Source organism: Mya arenaria, chromosome 6 (genome assembly GCF_026914265.1).
Source record: "Mya arenaria isolate MELC-2E11 chromosome 6, ASM2691426v1".
Classification (NCBI taxonomy): Eukaryota; Metazoa; Mollusca; class Bivalvia; order Myida; family Myidae; genus Mya; species Mya arenaria.
In genome coordinates, this window is record NC_069127.1 from 61,230,408 (window position 1) to 61,251,919 (window position 21,512).

The 21,512-nt window shown below is 33.9% G+C and overlaps 2 protein-coding genes across 6 annotated transcripts; one reads left to right on the top strand and one right to left on the bottom strand.

Annotated features, from left to right (window-relative positions):
• Positions 1–944: 944 nt before the first annotated feature.
• On the bottom strand, positions 945–10,318 carry LOC128238274 (uncharacterized). Of its 3 annotated transcripts, none has more exons than XM_052954011.1 (6): positions 10,082–10,318; positions 8,132–8,212; positions 6,514–6,603; positions 5,027–5,116; positions 2,849–2,941; positions 945–2,430 (listed from the first exon to the last, which is right to left on the bottom strand). In XM_052954011.1, exons 2-6 carry the CDS (start codon positions 8,190–8,192, stop codon positions 2,057–2,059), a joined length of 708 nt encoding a protein of 235 aa, XP_052809971.1. In that variant the 5' UTR covers positions 8,193–8,212; positions 10,082–10,318; the 3' UTR covers positions 945–2,056. The 3 variants fall into 3 exon arrangements, with proteins under 3 accessions (XP_052809971.1, XP_052809969.1, XP_052809970.1); XM_052954009.1 differs by lacking the exon at positions 10,082–10,318 and adding an exon at positions 9,617–9,755; XM_052954010.1 differs by lacking the exon at positions 10,082–10,318 and adding an exon at positions 9,493–9,616.
• On the top strand, positions 8,957–21,056 carry LOC128238266 (uncharacterized). 3 transcript variants are annotated; one of them, XM_052953993.1, is made up of 13 exons: positions 8,957–9,100; positions 10,833–11,101; positions 11,726–11,845; positions 12,299–12,383; positions 13,568–13,615; positions 13,958–13,990; positions 14,715–14,789; positions 15,787–15,846; positions 16,734–16,790; positions 17,875–17,931; positions 18,356–18,391; positions 18,785–18,838; positions 19,322–21,056. In XM_052953993.1, exons 2-13 carry the CDS (start codon positions 10,838–10,840, stop codon positions 19,669–19,671), a joined length of 1,239 nt encoding a protein of 412 aa, XP_052809953.1. In that variant the 5' UTR covers positions 8,957–9,100; positions 10,833–10,837; the 3' UTR covers positions 19,672–21,056. The 3 variants fall into 3 exon arrangements, with proteins under 3 accessions (XP_052809953.1, XP_052809951.1, XP_052809952.1); XM_052953991.1 differs by lacking the exon at positions 8,957–9,100 and adding an exon at positions 9,642–9,778; XM_052953992.1 differs by lacking the exon at positions 8,957–9,100 and adding an exon at positions 9,866–9,932.
• The last annotated feature ends 456 nt before the right edge of the window (positions 21,057–21,512 follow it).

The following is a 21,512-nucleotide window of genomic DNA, read 5'->3' on the forward strand; positions in this document are numbered from 1 at the left end:
GCTATCTCAGTTTATTGTATTATATAAGCTATAAAAAAAGTAGAAAGTTAAAAATTACCTCAATTACAAGATGAATGGTAATGTTAATATTTACACTTATATATACATTATACTATCGTCATAAACTGTAGAAAAGTGTCCTAATTGTTCATATAATATCTATAAATGATTATAATAAATACAGGACTATTATTCATATTTCTATTTATGGGCCGTTTCTTAACTGACAAAACAATTCAAGGTCATCATTATGACTCAAATATTGTTATATATATCATTAGCTTCAATGCTAAATCCCTTGACTTTTATCCAATCGTTTAAATCCTAAACGAAACGACGAAGATCCAGCGTTTGTGTCCCATTTTTACAATGGTCGATTGTTGTCTAAAATAAAAGTGCAGCACTGATAATGGTTTTCTTCAAGTTCTTGGATTGAAGTAGATCTTTAATCATACATAGGTCCACTCTTAGTATTGGATTACATGGCGTCAATATGTTGCTTACAACGAATAACCGCGGAATATTAATAGCATCAAAGACACTTACGTCATGCAATAATAAATATCTATGTCAGATTTGCGGTTCGGTTAGATATTTGCATGAATAGATAAACGTGAAAATTGGCTTTTCTGTTTTCATACGGAAATTATGTTACTTTGGTGACTTTTGACTTCAGATCCCTACCCATATTAATTATGTTAAAGCCACCTTAAATGTTTGTATGATGGAAATTAATTGTATACGGGTAAGACTCTACATGTTTTGTTTAAAATGGTATATCACTTGAAACTGATTTATATATGTTAAAACATATCGACTTTTAAATACGTTATCGCATGACTATTTGCCATGTATACGTAATAACATTCATTGTCAAACTTATATACGTAAACTTGTCAGTTTTTTCCAACGGGCTATCCATTAAACAAAATAACAATTATACATGCATTGAATATATTTAATGTAACAATTGTTTTGAAACAATTAAAAACTAATCATATGCTTTACATATATACCTTTAAAGAGTAGATAAAGCTTGAATGTTTATTTACACTCCGCACATATACTACATGCGATATGAGGTTTACAACAAATGATTACAAAAATTAAATAGGTCAAGTACTGGTAAACTAAGGTTAATATTATATATATATTAATTTAAATTTGTAACGAGTTATAGTAAAATTGAGGTAAGTGCTTATTAAGGTGGTGTATTTTCAAAATAGCACAGAATAATCTTAAAAACTTTGCTTTGTCTACTAAATTGTTCATCTGTTTCATTCATCAACTTGTTATACATGATAGATATCGCTTTAAATATACGGTAGCAAATAGGTGTACTTCATTGTGAACTATCCAAAATATATCGTGATAAATAATGGCATATATACAGGTAATCAGACGGAACAGTTGCATGTATAACATATATGATATTAAAGTATTGAGCAAGAATATACAATCGTAATGAACTATTAGTAAAAGAAAACAAATAGTAGAACAAATGATGTGTAAGAGCAAAAATATATGATTTTCTAGCACTAAGATATTTACTATTCAGCACAATTTCGAGAACTATAAAGAATGAGGTAAAGCATACGAAAAAAGAGTGTCATTTTATTCTAAATTGTATCTGGGGATCTTGATATAATTCTGATTATGGACACTTTTTGATCATTGTCATTATACTAATATCTCAATAATGTCTGTATGATCTTATCTGTTCTGTCACTTCCATAGAAATCGAGGTTTCCTAGTTTTGCCTTATCGGGGCGACAGACATTTGACAAGTTATGCTTGTAATTTTGAATAATTGTGTAGTTTGTAGTATTCCTTTTATATGGCTTACCCGAAATATTCCTACGCCTTACCAGATAAACTGTCCCCACCGACGAGACTAACCTGATACTTTCATTTTCTACTTAGAATTAAAAATAAACACCTCATACAAAAGAGAGAAGATCAAAAATCAACAAATAGAATGGATTAAAAAAAAAAATTAAGGAATAACAACATCTTGCTTACATTATATTTGACATTAAATTTATGTTATCCTTTTTCATGTATGTCCGAAGTCTTGGCGTCTAAGTGATCTACTAGTGACCTTGCCGCCGAAAACTGAGTTCAATGTGGCAATGATATCATTCTGTCCGATATCACCCAATGATTCAGTGAGGTCTCTGAAACGAGTCTGATTATTTCCACGATGTTTATCCCTCCAGTATTTTAGACAAAGAAAATGAGCGCCTACAATGTCTCCAGGATGATTTGCTTTGTGACTTTTCACTAGTGGAACAGGAACGTCTAGATATATCAGCAATGTGTCGAGTTCATTGGGTGAAATGACTTGAGCAAGTGTAAGCAAGGACTGGTCGTTCAGGATGGCAAAGTTGTCGTTCAGGCCATGAGCAATAGAATTGTCCGTGTCAGTACCTTAAATAAAAGTATGTGTTGAAACGTCGTTTACAAACTTGTGACATCGCCGGCGAAAATGAGTAATGCGGAGGCATTTATATTATGCTCAAAACCCAAATTTAAACAAGCGATTGGATTAGAAAAACCAAACTTTATTTATTTTTTTCAAAAAAACTGAAAAAGCACTTATGAAACTTCATATGCGGCACAGTATTTTGCAAATTTGATCATGCCACATTAAGCTGTGCCAACCCCATTTTTCGATGACGACATCACTAATGAATGTGCCATAAATAGTATTCATTATTTAAAACTTGACTTTATTATATTGTTGCATTATTTCAGGAGTAATTCATGAGACTATCAATTACTAAGTATACGAAAGTTTTATATACTTCAAATTTAAATTGCAACGTTATTTATATGCGCTGAATACCTTTATGAATATATTGTGGCTGATTTGTCGGAGGAGCAGAATTCTGCAGCATGCTCATTTCCATCTTCACACCATGCACAATTGTCTTGGCTTCTGAAGTAGGAAAACGATCAATAATTAAGTATAAGCTAATACATATACAAGCAAATTCGGAACTAGGAATAATGTTTAAGAGAAAACATTATCAGTAGACAGTTAAAGGGTTCTAAACGTGCAATGCTAACTTTAACAGCCATATAATATGGCTCAGTGGTTCTCTATGCCTATTGAGTAGATACTGACCCAGTCCCTGATGTGAATTGTTTTGAATAGAAAAAATATTAAAACATGGCAGTCCAAAGGACGGCTATAACCCCCGCCGTTGTTTTTTTAGTATATTTTGTTTTTCTTCCAACCTGACTGTTACGTTGAATATCACTAAAATTGTACACAACCACTGGTCAATAGAGGAAATATAGAAAATACAAGTTGTTAGATCGGTAACGTAAATATTCATGGATATATGAACATATTTTAAAAGGATATTTGTTAAAGTTATTCATATTGTGTGTAGTGTAGATCAATGTCAAGGTTTTTTTGGCTAAAAAAAGAAGGAAAATGAGCCCTTCATCCTTTCATCAATGAAATAGAAGCCTTAAGTATTTTCGATAAAGTAATATGGTAATCCATCAATGCATAAGTAAGTAATAGCGCTGACATGAGCATGTGTACTCTGACCTTAAAATTTCACATGTGACCTTGACCTTTGAAATATAGACCCGGGTCAAGGTCACTGCACATCGTCTCAATGAGGACAACATTATACCCAGTAATATGGTAATCTATAAAAGCATAAGTAAGTTATAGTGCGGGTACGAGCATGTGTACTCGTGACCATTAAATTTCTCTTGTGACCTTGACTTTTGAGAAATGGACCCGGGTCAATGTCTCTGCACATCGTCTGGATGAGGACGGCATTTGTACCAAGTAATATGGTTATCCATCAATGCATAAGTAAGTTAAAACTCGGACATGACCATGTGTACTCTGACCTATAAATGTCTCGTCTGACCTTAACCTTTGAGGTATGGACTCAGGTCAAGGTCACTGCACATCGTCTCAATGAGGTCAACATTTGTACCAAGTAGTATGGTAATCCATCCATGCATAAGTAAGTTATAGACCGGACACGAGATGTTACAGCCAGACGGACAGACGGACTGTCAGTCGGACGGACGGACAGACAGAGTGACAGACGGACGAAGTGCATTCCTATAATCCCCTCGTCACTCCGTGGCGGGGGATTAACAAATATGGCTCATTTTTCGTAAACCGCAATGACAAGCTGCAAGCAGTCTGGGATAATGGTCCTTTATTTAATTCCTTTAAATAATTACCATTTGGACAATAGGAGCTCTACCAAGGCGTTACCAGTTTAACATAAACTTATATGAGGAAATACTAAATCCCATTGTCCAAAGCTGAAATGATTAGTGTTTGATACAAAGTCTATTCTAATGCCCCGCTATCTTATTCCCGCAAATAATACACTAATGGTCAAATGCGCCTCCGCCTCGGGTAACTCTTTTTAGCATACAGTTATATAAGAAAGCAATTTAAACAATTCTTTTAAAGACTTCGGCATTGTAATTTCAACCGAGTGTTCAGTTTTGTCCATTCCGTGGATGACATTGACCGTGACATATTGACCTTCTTTCCCATTTGAAAAGCTTTAATACTGATAATAAGACTATGTGTACAGTTTTTCAAATAAATATCAGTCTCTCCGTATCTGATTTTGACATGACCTTTTGCCCTTCTTCTTACTTTTGAAGCTCCAGAAAACCAATATGCCATGTGTTTGCGGTATTGCAACTTGATACCAATTTCAAGGAGTGTAAACTGAGATCATATCAAAGCAGCAGACATGGCTACCTTTCCCTAAGCAATAAGAGCAGAATTTTGAAAACCTTCTCATTAAATTTAACTTGTATAAAATGTTATTTGTATATGGCCATATTGGTTCTCATTTCTAGCAAATGTCGAGTTAAATGCATAAAGCGTTAGTTATTTTACATTGTCGTATTTGCAACTTACAATAGGAAACAACAACATTATGTCCGGAAAATTAAAATAGTATTGATGTTCAGTTTAATAACTGCTTTTTGTCGTTGTTTTTATTATCAAAACTGTTCCTACCTTCTTTCATTTCATTTCGGGCTGAATCCACAACATCTATTGCAACAGTATCTAGCTCTTGTCTTGTTTGTATTACTACAGATCCAGACTCTGAAAAAGGGTTGAGTATTGAATACATTCACTATGATAGTGATACTGTGACAACGGCAAACTACGAACGAAGCAGAACATACCTGTTTTTTTAGTAATATAGTTTGTATGCACTGTGCTGTTTGTGGAGTTTTGTGTTGTTCTTAATTGATTCTTGTTTGTGATTTTTTTGTTCTATGTCTTTGGCTTTGCACAGTGCCATTAAACCGGGTTTATGTTAAAACTTTTAGCTACTGAGCTAGTTTCTGTAGTTTTTTTGCATAAATTTTTATATCAAAGTCTATGGAACGCCCCATGCTGTAACATATATTGCCGTTTTGTCTAACTGACATGCTAAAATGTCTTACATATATGTAAGTATGTCTAAATGATGACAAGTTGATGTCAATGACTGATAGTCTTATACTTTCTTATTTTTCTGGGCTACAATATTGAAATTTAAACCCTATGTACGAGGGCTGTATGGAAAGTTCGCGGACAAGTGGTGCCATATTCTTTATTCCAATCATATAGTTATGAATGCCAAACATTACAAAAATAAATGTCCCAAGTAATATTATATTAAAAACATATGATAAAGCGTCGTTTATGAGCATACACTTGGCTTCTATTGCAGCCATGGAAACAACACTCGGAGCACGTCGATTAATAAAAAGGTTTACCAGTATTAAATATTAGATTTATTCCGTATAAGAATAAGTAGAATTGCGCCAAAATATCACGCTCACGTACGGCGTTATTACGTCATTTCCGTTGAGTTTTAATGTTGTAAGTTGTTTATAACATAAGTTAAAGAAAAAACAGTATCGTAAGCTGCAAAAAAGTAATGACGTCAACAGCCGACGTGGAAGTGCGAGCAAACATAAAGTTTTGTTTTCAACCTGGGATAAACACCAACGCAAACATTTAAAATGCTATAAAAAGGTCAGAAACAAAAATGCTGCCATTTATTATTGTTCAAGTGGCACGAAAGGTTAAGGAATCTCACGCCACAGAAAATCCGTATAACTTAATGGTGACTATGTAGAAAAATAAAACACGTTTATGTACTTTTTGACGTAGGATGTTTTTCGTGCTCCATGTGTCGTTTATGCAATGTATTAATTCTAGTGTTATTTGTAAACCATTTGCTATAACTTTAATTTGTTTTCTGTATTATATCTTATTTATGTTGATAATCATACCCATATAAATTTCATAAAGATATTCAGTTGTTTTAACATTCAATAAACGTAGTCTGCGAACCAATCATACAGCCCTTGTATATGAAGCGTTAGTTATATGCATTGTCGAAGTTGTATCTTATAATAAGAAACAACAACATTTAGTCAGGAAATAGTATTTATGTTCAGTTTAATAACTGTTTTTCTTTATTATCCTATCAAACCAATTTCTACCTGCTTTCATTTCATTTCGGGCTGAAACCACAACATCTATTGCAGTAGTGTCTAGCTCTTCTCTTGTTTGTATTACCACAGATTCAGACTCTGAAATTAAAAGGTTGAGTATTGAAAACATCACTAAAATAGTGATACTGTGACAATGGCAAACTACACAAAATCCTTATTAGTTATACAATACAAATTGTATAAAAGAAATATGTATAAGTCAATTACGTTTCCATATTATCCACTAAACCATACCGACCTTAATGCAGTGTAGAGGGATGTTCCCTAAAAACCGTTTTGACATGATAACTTGGTTAAAAACGTTAGGGTCTCAGTTATGACAGTGTTTATGTCTTGCATTGCAATTCCGAAACACACAATGTTTATATCAAAGTATATGGAACGCCCCATCCGTCTTTTGTTACATATTATGTCATTATGTCTTACTGACATGCTGTAACGTCTAACCTATCCGTGATTGTGTCTAAATAATATATTATATTGTCTAACTGACATGCTATTATGTCTAACATATAAGTTAATATGTCTAACTGACGTGATATTATGTCTAAAATATAAGTTGGTATGTCTAACTGACATGCTAGTATGTTTAACATTTATATCATCATGTCTAAATGGCATATTATTATATCGATCATATATGTTATTATGTCTAACTGACATGCTTTTATGTCTACTATATATGTTGTTATGTCTAACTGACATGTTATTATTACTTAATCACTTATTACAATTTCTTACAGAAAGAATGTGTACCAAACATACAATTAAGCGTAAATGAAATGTTACTTTGTCGAACTAGCATGTTATTATGTGTAACCGACATATTACTTTTTCTAAGTGACATTGTTTAGTGCATAACCGACATGATATTATGAGTAACTCTTAGTGCCAAAGACGGAAAATTTGGATGCAGATTTAACGTCGCAGACCAACCGTATACTTCCTGTTATTGTCGAAAAACACAAACTGACCATGTAACAAATACAAAGAGCATTTTACACGCATATGTTATTATAGTTAGCACTGTAACTGACATATCAAAGCTAAAAGTATTGAAATAGAAAACAATTCTAAAGATACTCTCATCTTAGAAAAATGACTATGAAAATAATTTGATCACAGATGAAGACACACAAAAAATGGATATGATGCTCGACCATATGGCTTTTACCTTAATATATAACAGCAACGCGGGAAAACATACGATATGTTATAAATGCAAAACCGTTTTATTTTTCCGCTGAGTTGCTTTTCAATTTATTTCATTATTCAGAAAACTCTAAACGTACACCAATGATTTCAAACGTTGACATAGGTTGTTGTTTTTGTTTTTAAATTGTATATTTTGGGAGTGAAATTATGCACGTAGTGGAAATTAATTCCATATTACATAATATGTAAATCTATTTGATTTCAGTCGTGTTAGTTACTGTCTCATATTAATAATGCTTTAATGTTCTTGTATTCAGTTCATGATTCAAGTTTGTGTAAATATGTACGCTTATATTGTTACAACTGTATTGAAATAATGATGCTTCTTTGGGTTTATAACTTTGTATTTTTTGTAATGATTATCTAATCAAACATGGATTCTTCTCTTTACCTTGCCGCATCTGGAAGTCACGGAGCTTTCCAGATACTTCATCATATCCCCCATCAGCCATTGTTTGGTAACCCGCAGAACCTACCGTTATAAAACGTAAGCAATAACTACAAGGTTACACGAACAAACTTTTAAAATCAAACGGTTATAAGTACGAAGAAGACATTCACATCTGGTGTGTATCTTCCTATAAGATTCGAGACAATCTGAATAAAAAATATCATTATTTATTATATATCTATCATTAATCGACACTCAAGTGGTATACAGCCGTACTCAACTCTGCTGATGCCACATCATAACAAGTACCGTTTCGCGATTTAAAATGACATCATAAAAAAGTGCGTCATTAAAATAATATTTGTAATAAAAACGTATCCAAATCTGCAAAAGTCCACTCGAACTTGACTGACAAAAGAATCAATTTTGACTGCGTATTAGTTTCGATATATTCAAAAGAACAACGAAAAATGGCAAACTCCCTGCACGTAGCATGCTGACGAAGTGTCTAGACACTAATAAAATGTCAGAAACTGTATCATTTGGCATTTAAATTAAGGATCCAGTGTTGTGCCGTCAATTAATTGTACGAAACCATCCACTTTCCATTGGAATCATAAGTGTGTCTATTCATTGTAAAACGCACACCACTTTTGGTGAAGGGGCATACTTGTAAATAATCGCTTTTGACCACGCATAAGTTCAATCTTATTGTGTGTTTGCTTGCTCAACGGATCAGCTCATGTTTCCACAAGGTAATTATCGACTAAAGCTTGCACGGATGAGTTATTTCCAAATAGACTGTTTTATTACGGTAGAAAATATACCATAATGATCAAGACTCAGATCTACTTTCACTGTTCGGAAACTAGTTGTTTTGTTATTCAGTAAACTCATTGTATTACATACTTCAAGAACATTAGCTTGTTTATCTCAATAACGTTTACCGGTGGTGAAGATCTACACTAGGTAAGTGTTGTCCGTTAATGGTCAGTTTTAACTATTTTACCATATGTGGCCAAACATCTAAGCTCATAAGGTACTAAAAGTAATCTTTTCATAAATTCATTTTAACATTATTTAAACCACAGCTTCTTCTTTTCGATGGTGACACACCGACCGTGCAACTACTTCATTTAATTCGTAAATACAAGGAGTTGTTTATACTGATAATATTGATGATATATATCATCAAACTAATAATCTGCTGCATACACTTTACAGAAAGAGCTTGAAGTTATCAAGTTTTAAATTATTACGTGCACAATGTTTGAAACAGATACCCCACCCTTATAACAAAACTTGATACGAAATAATGAATTTCAATGAATAAAAACGACAGTTTGTCAGGTTGCTCAAACCTTAGTTTGTCCTTGAAAAACACTTATATCATGTACGTAAAGACATGTCAAGTTATTTAACAATTTAATTGTTACATTTTTGTTTAAATGTTAGCTTTCTTCAAGAAAGAAGTGTTTTACTTACGCGATAAAGTAGATAGTCCGATTAACTCAGTTTTACGAAAACAACCCGGAAGTAAATCAAATACGGAGAAAAATAGAGAGAAGTTACACCTTTATGAGATACGTATTATCATTATTATTGTGATTTAACAATATATTCGGTACAGGTAACACCAGGGAAAAGGTAAAATGTGTTCATTATATATAACACTTGTTGTTACAAGTTTTTGCTTCTTAAGTTCATTTCCGATATCCATGTACTTATGATGTGATATTAATGTAAACAAACCTTTATCAAAACACTTGTAGGTTAACAATAGCTATTTGGTATGTTTGATGTAAGTTATATGCTCTATGGATATTCATTACTTTATTTAAACGAATACTTTCAATTTTAATGTAGAGGATTAATTATTAAAAACAATCAATCTTTTTCTACTTTCGTTTTAGTAATATTCAATGTGTTATTACACAGATATATACATACTAGTTTGCAATGGCGGATAAAGGAATTGTCGTTAGGGCAAATGTGCACCTTTCTTAGTGAGCAGCCTCCCAAAGCAAAAAGAAATAATACCATGGTTTCTGGGACCACCCCAAGAAACTATATAAACAATTAACCGCCAGTTTTCTTTGTCTGAACTTTCGTTTTAGTAATATTTATTGTGTAATGGCACATGTATACACCTACTATTTGCAAAGGCGGATGTAGGACTTGTCATTAGAGGGGTGCGCTGTGAATGCTCACCTTTCTTAGTGAGCAACCTCCCAAAGCAAAATGAAATAATATCGTGGTTTCTGGGACCACCCCAAGAAACTATATAAACAAGTAATCGCCAGTTTTTGTCTACTTTCCGTTTAGAAATAGTTAAATGTGCTATGACACATGAATTTACTTAGCATTTTGTAGAGGCGGAACTAGGATTTGTCGTTAGAGAGGTGCGGTATAAGTTCGCTCCCTTCTTAATGCACACCCTCCCCAAGATACAAGATGTAATACCGTGGTTTCGGGGACCACCCAACGAAACTATCGGCGACTAATAGTCTTAAAAATCCGTTCCCGTGTAATGTATCCGTACGTTGTCTACCATATTGATATGATAATAGTCAACCTTAACCAATAAACGGGGAGTTGACGCACCCAGTCGGTGGCGTCCTCTCCCCGAAACACCAAGCATCCCCTACTGATCTCGGATTGCGTCAACATTATAACATATTTGACTTGTTCTTTTTACCAGGCACCATGTCAACAGCGGATGTTAAGGTCGTTGTCTTGCGTTCACCAAATAAGAAAAAACCAGGTTATTTTACCTTAAGTATCGATATCGTGCCAAAGAAAAATGCAGATTCCGTTATAAAGAAAAGGCAAAAAGAGAATTATGAAGTCGATGAATGTATTGTGCCACCAACGTCTCCCGATATTGAACTGCCTTTGGATAAGGACAAGAAATGCAAGGTTAAATTAATCATCGAGGGAGGTCTCAAGCCAGCTGCAGTTATGCATGACGTTTGTACATCCATTGTTTTACGTTCTTATTTTTTCCATTTGAATCCAAACGATAAATATACAATAAAATGTAGACTACCGGGATAAGCCCAGGAGTCAAACAGCTAATAATTGACCCTGTTTACATTCACAATGCTACTGGCCATAATATATTGACCGAGAGAACCTCACAAACTTAAACATATATGCATCAAAACAGTTTTATCAATAAATGGTGGTATTACCTCCTTTGTCAAGTCAATGAAATCACGAGTTCGCTCGGGAAATTTAACATGCTTGTATTTTCTACAATTCATTTGACTTTTTCTTGTTATGGACATGTATATATTTCTGCATGTTGTATACTTATTAGAATCGATGTGTAAATGCCAATGGTCCAGTAAGTTATCTTTTCACAAGGATGCCCCATCATGTTTAAGAGCGATAGTTTGATATTCCCGTAATGTGTATTTTGTAATGTTGCAATGTATGCAATAGAGCTTTGTTCCTTGCGCCTTGAACAAGCCCGTAGTTAAATGTTTGACCCCTGAACATGTCCCTATAGCTGCCATCGGTTGGCTTTTCACAGGGGCAGAAATAAATTGTATCCTGACATTTTCCTGTCGTACGCTCATCTATTTTCAGGGCGAAGATATTATAGAGTATTCGGAAAAAGGTGCCCGAAAAGTTCTGCTTTTAGTTCCAAACAATGTATCGGACAATGCCAGCATTGTTTTCAAAGTCGGAGGCAGGTTCAAAGAAAGGGTATGTTTTTTATAGTCCATAAATCAATATGTACATTCAGGCTTTTTTAGTATCTGACAATATATAACAACATCCAATTTGTACCAGTATCGGCACTGTTAATTGGTTAACTTTGATTATGCGTTTTATTGACGAATATTGGAAGTTTATATAGTCAATGTTGAAATGCTTTTTCTCTGACCTAGCTGGAATACAACAATACTTTTTAGCAGTTATAAAGCGCTTTTGTTTCTTCTTGATGTTGGCCATCAGACCACTTGTCCCCAATTGGCTTATCTGTGTATTGCATTTTGTACTGCATTTATGTCATCTACAGTTGTAAAAACATATCTACTGCATTCATTTGATCAAATTTAATAACGCGACATGACAAACATTTAAAACGGTTATATTTCACAATTTACAACGATTGTTAAATAAAACAGTAACTTTTATTAATATTCTGATATATAGATAAACATTGTTGATGTCCCGTGTCAAACGGAAACAGTTTCTCCAGGACTAGCTGCGTTGAACATCTCTGGTGGCGCCACTTCAAGTACAACAACTATTTCTTTCTTTTACTGATACAACTATAGTTTTTAATACTGCTGTTACTACTACTACTTACAAAACTACTACTACTTACAATACTGCCACTGAAGCTGCTGCAGCTGCTTCTACTACTACTACTACTACAATTACTACTACAATTACTAATACACTACTACTACTACTACTTCTACTACTACTACTACTACTACTACTACTACAATTACTAATACACTACTACTACTACTACTTCTACTACTACTACTACTACTACTACTACTACTACTACTACTACTACTACTACTACTACTACTACTACTACTACTACTACTACTACTTTTACTACTACTACTACTGCTGCTGCTGCTGCTGCTGCTGCTTCTAGTACTACTGCTACTGCTATTGCTGCTGCTGCTGATTTTGCTGCTGTTTCTACTACTCTTTCTATTGAACCTTCTTTTATTCACATGCGACTGAAAAATCTTCTACTACCACCATCACCGCCACAACAATGAACACATCCAGCCCCACCACCTGCACTACGGCTACTCATACAATATCTACTACTAGTTATACCACTGCTGCTGCTGCTTCTACTTCTACTACTACCACTACTACTACTACTACTACTACTACTACTACTTCTACTACTACTACTACTACTACTACTACTACTACTACTACTACTACTACCACTACTACTACTACTACTACTACTACTACTACTACTAATTCTACTACTACTACTTCTACTACTACTACTACTACTACTACTACTACTACTACTACTACTACTACTACTACTACTACTACTACTACTACTACTACTACTACTACTACTACTACTACTTCTAGAAGTACTACTACTACTACTACTACTACTACTACTACTACTACTACTACTACTACTACTACTACTACTACTGAAACTGATACCACTTTCACTGCTCTTGTTGTTGCTACTACTGCTGCAATTACTACTGCTTCTGCTACAACTACTACTACTCACTTAATGATAAAAAAATACAATGATAAAAATAGCTTTATTCTTTTACAATAATAACAGTGTGCTTTTTTCATGCGTTTTGATTTCTGTAACATTTTATTAATTTATTCAGAAGACCAGACCTCTGTGATGAAATTAATCTTTCTACCGAAATTGCATCATTAGTTACAATTCAATTTATTCAGGAGACCAGACCTCTGTGATTATGACGAATGCAGATACTAGTAGTACAGGTTGAGATTTTTTGTCTAATTTTGCATGCGGGTATTTTAAACTGTGAGGCGTGATCGTGAGCTTCTATATTCTCGGCTTAGGGGTAAACCTTTTCAGCCGGCTTACATTCTTAACATTCAGTACGGGTAACGTTTGTTTGTAACAACAAAAAAACAATATAGTATTTATTTCAAATATGTTAATTACCCAATGCACTCATTTCGATAATACTGATCACAGAACCAGTTATATTCTTTTCCCCTATTGGCATTGTCAAATGTGTCTTTTTTTAAAGATGAATGTATTTATATATACATATATTCATGAAGTGGCACAGGTAATTTTATTGTTTCTATTAACAGGAGACTCGACAGAATTAAAGACGTCATACAGAGGTGGAGTAAAATATTTCTTCTATCGTAAAAATATGGAAAAGAACATATCCAAAATTCATTGAAATGTATTGAATAATGGAGTTACGATTTAAATAAAACGATTGGGTCTAAAATTTGTGAGACGCACTAGATTAGTTGGCAATCACCAACTATTATTTTGTTTTGCCAAAAACGACAAGTAAACACGAAGCCCTCACGCCAAACATTTAATTAGCCTCGTATACCCACGACTGACCCATTTCGCTCTTTGTCTGAAGAATGAAGCGTAACGGAATGGATCGCACGTGGGTACCAAACCATGACCTATAGTTTATCAAAGCTGTACTTACGCGTTCAATAGCCTGATAAAAGGGATTGGAATCAGATTACATTAAAAGTGGGCGTACATGCATACTTACGTGTAAATGAATAGGCGTCCTGTGTTAAACATGATACCTTTCCAAATGACAGAGATGAAAATGTCATTGACAGAATATTTAAAGTAATGTAGAAAGCTTTATTGTACCGTATTTTGAACAAATACATTAAATAAAAATAACCACAAATCTTTTAACATCGTATAAGCATCCAATATCCTTTTGTCATAAAACATATTTCGAAAAAAACTCTTCATAAGAAAGTTTAAAACAATGTTTGTGAACAATCTTACGATACTTGAAATTAATAGAAAACCACTCAAACACTACTTATTGACGTTAAATGCATCTTACTTAAATACCTTTAGGTGGTGACACGAGCTATGACGCGGGTAATCTTGCAAAACCCGTCCTTCCGAATAGTGGGGTGACATCAGTTCCTGGTAGGTTTGCTAGATTTATTTTAGTGATTACAGTATTCTTTGGCGCTTGTTTTCGTCTATTCATAAAATAATATTTACACCTCAATATCCATTCCTTAAATGAACTGCCTTTCGGCAATTGGGGTTATCATCTGATGAACGCAACATCTTCGTATATGTTCGGATCGCAATTCATCGCATAACAATATACGTGAAAATTGTTGATCTTGTTATTGTTTGTATTGTGTCAGCAAGTCCCGTTAAATATAAATCAAGATCTTAGAAAGTGTAAATTAATGATATGTTAAATGTATTTTTGCCATAAGTGTTTCAATTTTACGTTTAAAAGTGGTTGTTCTTTTTCCGCGTTACTGTGACGTCCATTGATAAAATTATATTCCGGTTACAGTCGGATCGTTTTATTTAAAGAATGTGTATTAAGAAAGGATTACTGAAATGTTTCTTAAATTAAATGAAGTATTTGTTTTAACAACTGAATGAAATAATGAATGATTGGTGTAAATATAAGTAATGAATTTCGGGTTTGATGTCCTTCGGCTTCCATGCACTTTGACCAGCCCAATTGCGTTCATACCCCGATAATGACTTCAATCCCGCAATTAATTCCTTCATTCGAATATTCGTCTACGTAACTGAAAGGCTCAAAACTATTGTGGATTTGAAAAATGCTGATGGTTATTGTATGCATTGATTGTAATAAGGTGACAATAGGAACGTACATACTGTAGCTCTACCGCTTAATACAAGGAACTTTTTTATAAATGTACAATATCATAAGTGAATGAGCATAACATCAGTTAACACCACATTAAATACACAACCAACAAAAAACACAAAAAACTGGCATGTCATCTAGCTGCATATTAGTAATATAACATTAATGTGCTTTAAGATTACAGATTTAGTTATATAAAGATGAAAGTTCCACCTTTTTGCAAAAAATGAAAAAAGGTAATCAACCAAGGTTTATTTTTAATGTATTGAAGCTTTTTTGTAGATGTCTCAGATGATGTCGTTGAGGGCGCTATGCCAGTTTCATCCACAACTCCAACGTCAGGTAACACTTGATTTAACGTTTCCATTGTCCGTAAACCGGTAAAGGCCTAAGTCTGTATTCATAAAATGATTTTAACCTAAAACCTGGTATAAACACCAGTAGTCATTTGTATATAACCGGCTATATCTTTGATTTGATTAAAAGTTATTAAAATTGTTTACTGATTGGTTAATGTTCATCCAACCAATCATATCATTTAAACATGAAAACTATCCTGAAGATAACATATGGACATATGGACAGCTTTCTAGAGTCTTATACAATTGGTTGCTGCAACATTGTCAAATTATTTTCAATATTTCTCTGCCAATGTGGAGAATCCAGGAAACATGTCATTTCTTCCACACCTGACCACTAAAGCGTGCTCGAAGATATCATGTTTTTGACAAGTTATCAGATTCCAGGCCCTAATCTCCACAAGCAGTACTTTGGATCAAAGGACGCCACTCTTCAGACGACACAATGATAAATGATACGGACAAAATAATCGACAAACTAAACGTTTCGCATATCCTACATAAATTACAATAAACTTGACTCCACAATTAACCTTTTCAGTGATATCACTCACTTACCTGCGTCCCTTACTTCTGTTCTAATTTCATATCTAATTTATCACTTACTCCACTTCAACATGATTTTGTCATCTTACTCATCATATCGCATTTGATTGAACATAACAGCCTTTAAACCATTATAAGGAGATTGACAGGAATCGTTCTGCTTTATTCAGGGTATATATTGTTTTGTGAATATATCATGTGTCTTCTTTACATGAAACGATACCCATGTAATTTGATTGACTGTTAACTCAAACTCCGTTCATTTCAAATTGGTTTATCTTAATTACTCTTCTTTAAACAAAATATAATAATTCACATTCAAAGGTGGGCAATTTCCTGATGGCGGACAACCGCTTATGGCTGAGCCAGTAGCTCCAGCACGTAAGTTTGAATATTTTATTATCAGCTTTTCTCAATAACAACGTATGCGTTCCTCTACACTGTGATCTCCCTTGACGAGCAGTGAAAATCATGAACGGAAAAGGCATGTTTTCAGCTCTTCGCCTTTGAAATAAATGTATTGATTTCTTTAATTTACGTATGGCTTTGTTAAAAACATTCAATTATAAATATATATATGATTGTTTTCTATCTATAATTTAGACTAATGTTTAAATACAAAATAGCATAGTCATGTTATGTTGCATGTGATCAGTGATTACTGTATAGAAAAGGGAGGTAACTGATGCATAAAGATAGCACCGACTTTCCAACATAAACTTGTGCGTGCAAAAACATGCCATTTCGTCCACACCTGACCACTAAAGCGTTCTCGAAGATATCATGTTTTTGATAAGTTATCAGATTCCGGGCCCTAATCTCCACAAACAGTACTTTGGATGAAAGGACGCCACTCTTCAGACAAATACAATGATATACGGACAATATAATCGACATACTAAACGTTTCGGACTTCCTACATAAATTACAATAAACCTGAATCCACAAATAACCTTTTCAGTGATATCACTCACTTACCTGCGTCCCTTCCTTCTGTCCTAATTTTGTCACTTACTCCACTTCAACATTATTTTGCTTTGTGTTATTCCATCTTACTCAGTATATCGCATTTGATTAAAAATAACAACCTTTAAACCATTATAAGGAGATTGACAGGTACATATTAAAGCTTCTTAGCGTTCTGCTTTATTCTGATTATTTATTGTTTTGTGCATATATCATGTTATTCCATCTTACTCATCATATCGCATTAGATTAAACATAACAGCCTTTAAACCATTATAAGGAGATTGACAGGATGACAGAATCGATACATATTAAAGCTTATTCTAATCGTTCTGCTTTATTCAGTCTATATATTGTTTTGTGCATATATCATGTGTCTTCTTTACATGAAACGATACCCATGCAATTTGATTGACTTTTAACTTAAACTCTGTGCATCTGAAAGTGTTATATCTAAACTACTATCCTTTCAACAAAATATATTATTTTACATTTAAAGGTGGACCATTTCCTGATGGCAGTCAACCGCTTATGGCTAAGCCGGTATCTCCAGCACGTAAGTTTGAATATTTTATTATTAGTTTTTCTTAATAACACCGTATGCAATCCTGTACACAGTGCTCTCCCTTGACGAACAGAAAATTTCATGAACGGAAAAAGCATGTTGTCAGCTCTCCACCTGTTAAGAAATGTATTTGGTTTCTTTAATTAACGTATGGCTATGTTAAAAACATTAAATTAAATGAGTGTTTTATATATTTAATTTAAACTAATGTTCAAATAACAAATAGCATAGTCGCGTTATTTTGCATGATATCAATGATTATTGTATAGAAGAGGGAGGTAACCGATGCATAAAATTAGCAACGACTTTCCAACATAAAACAGTGCGTGCAAAATTTATATTTAATGTTATCACATTTCCAATCCTATTTGCTTTGATTCAGTATATAAACAATAATTGTTTGTTTTTTTTTCAGTTGTTGACCAAAACAGGTCACAGCCCCAGTTTACTGGTAAGCATTTGTTTAACCGACAAAACAACTTTTGGGGGCTGTTATAGAACATTGCAAGTTAATATTTGACATGCATTTGTTGGAAGATGACATTACAAACTAACAACAAATCATGTCTTAAAAACCTTTTTAGTCATTAAGATTGTACATAATATGTTAAAACTGACTTCGATAACAACATATTTTCAGCAGGTTGAGAATCACGTTACCACGTCATGTCTCTCTATTAAGCTATTCAACTCCAATTCTTAACAATTAAGCGTTGTGTTTATTAAGGCCGTTAGGCAATTTGATTGACGAACATTGGGATCTATTCAAATTGTTGATTAAAAATAATCAAAACTAATATATTATGTACGAGACTGGTATGATATAGAGTCTTGTTATTTGTAGTTGCTCCTGGTCCTAGCGTCCAGGAAGGATCTTCGTATGAGGCAGATGAATCGGGTAATGTCCTGTACATTATTATTATTGAATGTTTTTAAACATTTCTCCTACTAAACATAATAGTGATAGTTCACATGTTGCCGGTTGAAAATAGTCGCTCTTATACTCATAAGATCAAACAAACAATTTAAGTACATTCAAAGGATCGGTCCGGAGTCGGCATATAAAACACATTTTTATTTGAGATTTGGTTTATCACTTTTTTGTTGCTTTTTAAATTTATCCGATAGTTTATAAGCCACGTCAAAACTCACATGGTATCCAGAAAGAATCGTAACACAAATTCTCAAATTTCCATTCATTTAATGTTTGTCGTCATACCCGGTTAAATGGCGTCAAAATTTGGTATTATTTCCTGTTGCCGTTTGGGCCCTTGTCTTGTTCCACGACACAGGGAACCTGTTTTTAAGGTGGTGAAGTCCGCTCATGTTTGAAATTCTTTAGGATGAGCAATAGCTATTATTGATACATTTTATTCCACAGCCTACAAAAATCTGCTAAGCAACAAATCACTGAAGGTTCTTGCAAATGTTATCGGGCCAAATGACTTCAACGCGCTAATCATTCTTCTGGAAGTACCCGCAGCAACGGTTCAACAAGAACGACGTAATCACCCAGGCGATATTGGGTCAGCAAACTTTGTATGCTTACACCACTGGCGCAGCAGTGCGGGATTAAAGGGGGAGAACTCTCAGGAAGCCGACAAAGACCTGTTTAATAAACTTATCGAAGCACTGACTGAGCTCAGAAGAATTGACATTAAGAGAGTTTTGCTGAAGGTTTTAGAGGAAGGCCCAAGGCATCTGAGTGAGAAAGATTTCCCATACATGTAATGTTAAACTCACTCGATCACTTAGTGTCGAGTGAGCTGTATTGATCGTATGATGTCTGTTGTCCGTCCATCGTCCACAATTGCTTCAAACTCTTTTTTCTTAACCACTTTGTCATTTCAGTCCAACCCTACACATACTACCTGTATGACCATCTTCCAATAAAATCTAAAGAAATGTATTCCAATAAGTACAGTTCATAAATTATCTGAAAACGTGCCCCGACTTAAAAAAAATAATTCACGGAAACGTCCCTTGAGTGGCATAATACCACATTAATAAAACCGTCGGAATAAGTAATATATATGTCGTAAGGTCGGTTGTAATTGTTTCCACTGTTTATTTGTAATAATGGAAATTCTTATTTATATTTTTAAATAGTTTCACTCTAGTAGTCATTTTACTAAAATTGATTAAGCTATCGCCATTTGGTTCAAGACCATGGCTGCAGAAATCGAAGATGGTTTCACCTTATCGTTTGCATACCACGATTTAAATTTCGTTAACATTACATACATGATTAATTAAAGAGCGAAAACAAGTTAAGGAGGTGCCCGATGGATTTGTGTATGTGACTGTATACCAAACCGTTAAACACCCATGGCCCGATCGGAAAATTATTCTTGAGAAATGTTCCTAGAATGCCTATCTGCTAAACCTGCTATAGTCAAATACATCCTATGCCAATTTTAGGTGACAATTAAACTAGCTTACTTATACTCTTCCATCAAGTTTTTTTCTAAGGACCTGTCCCGTGTCATGTTGAACAAGAACGTAGGTGACCCATCAATGGGTCAGCATGGTCGTGATGCGAAACCGGTTATTATGCACACATATTATCTATGATCATATTCACTAACACTTTGGTCTAAAAATATTTGTTTTATGTTACAAAACATCATTTCTATCATCAGTTTCAACAAAATAAATGTTTATGACAGTAAAATGTAGTGTTGTAAAATGAACCATTTTACCACTTATTTAGGTTTCGCTCCTTTGAATCCTGAGTCTCAAACTCAGACTCATGACGACAGTGTATACAGGCCCTGAACTGTCTGCACAAACCATCCTACAGTTGCATGTAGAGAGATTATTTATTTTCTGATTCTTTCTGCATCATGCAATTGATTTAGATTTTTTAAACAATAACGCCGACTCATATAGAGGAGAGTGCGTTTACAGTGATGTACCATTATTGTGTTATTTTAATAGAACTGACACTGCTTTTTCCATATTGTGTATGTATTTCATGTAATCTTTCCATTAGAGCGAATACGCCAATTGTCATGTTTTTTGTTGTTCTTCAAGTGTATATATCTTTTAACCATAATAAACTAATATTTGTACTGTTACTTACTAATGCATCTTAATAAAATGTATATAAACCAGGAATGTTATTTTGCAAAGTTTAAGAGTTTATCTTTAAAGTACACACGTTGAATTCATCCGATTATCTGTTTAAACATCTAAATCACTTTTCGTATTCCTTGCTCAAAAAGACGCATGACAGCCAACGAAAAGTGTGCATCATGTTAAACCTTGTATTATTGCCGCACATTTTGAGGTTGTTTTTTTATAACATACGCAAAATTCATACCATATATTTCTACTGTTTATAAATACACACTATTTGCTGATGGGGTATGAACTCTTGATATATCTGTGCTACTTTTCGACCGATGTTCTTTCAAACAGAGCGCTCTATTTCTTAAACATATGTTTGTAACTCTTACAGCTCATGTATTTTGCAATCAATTGGTGCTGGTTCCGACTCTTACATGCAATGGTTATTGGCCAAGCTTGTCTCGTACAGTCAATATTTACTGACTCTTGTATTTAGCAAC

Bases quoted from the DNA above. Each gene is read 5' to 3' on its own strand.
- LOC128238266 (XM_052953993.1), top strand. From the start codon at position 10,838: ATGTCAACAGCGGATGTTAAGGTCGTTGTCTTGCGTTCACCAAATAAG. The intron at 16,791-17,874 runs GTAAGTTTGAAT...TTACATTTAAAG, and splicing joins TGAGCCAGTAGCTCCAGCAC to GTGGACCATTTCCTGATGGC. The intron at 17,932-18,355 runs GTAAGTTTGAAT...TTTTTTTTTCAG, and splicing joins TAAGCCGGTATCTCCAGCAC to TTGTTGACCAAAACAGGTCA.
- LOC128238274 (XM_052954011.1), bottom strand. From the start codon at position 8,192: ATGGCTGATGGGGGATATGATGAAGTATCTGGAAAGCTCCGTGACTTC. The intron at 6,604-8,131 runs GTAAAGAGAAGA...TTTTAATTTCAG, and splicing joins TGACTTCCAGATGCGGCAAG to AGTCTGAATCTGTGGTAATA. The intron at 5,117-6,513 runs GTAGAAATTGGT...ACCCTTTTTCAG, and splicing joins CCGAAATGAAATGAAAGCAG to AGTCTGGATCTGTAGTAATA.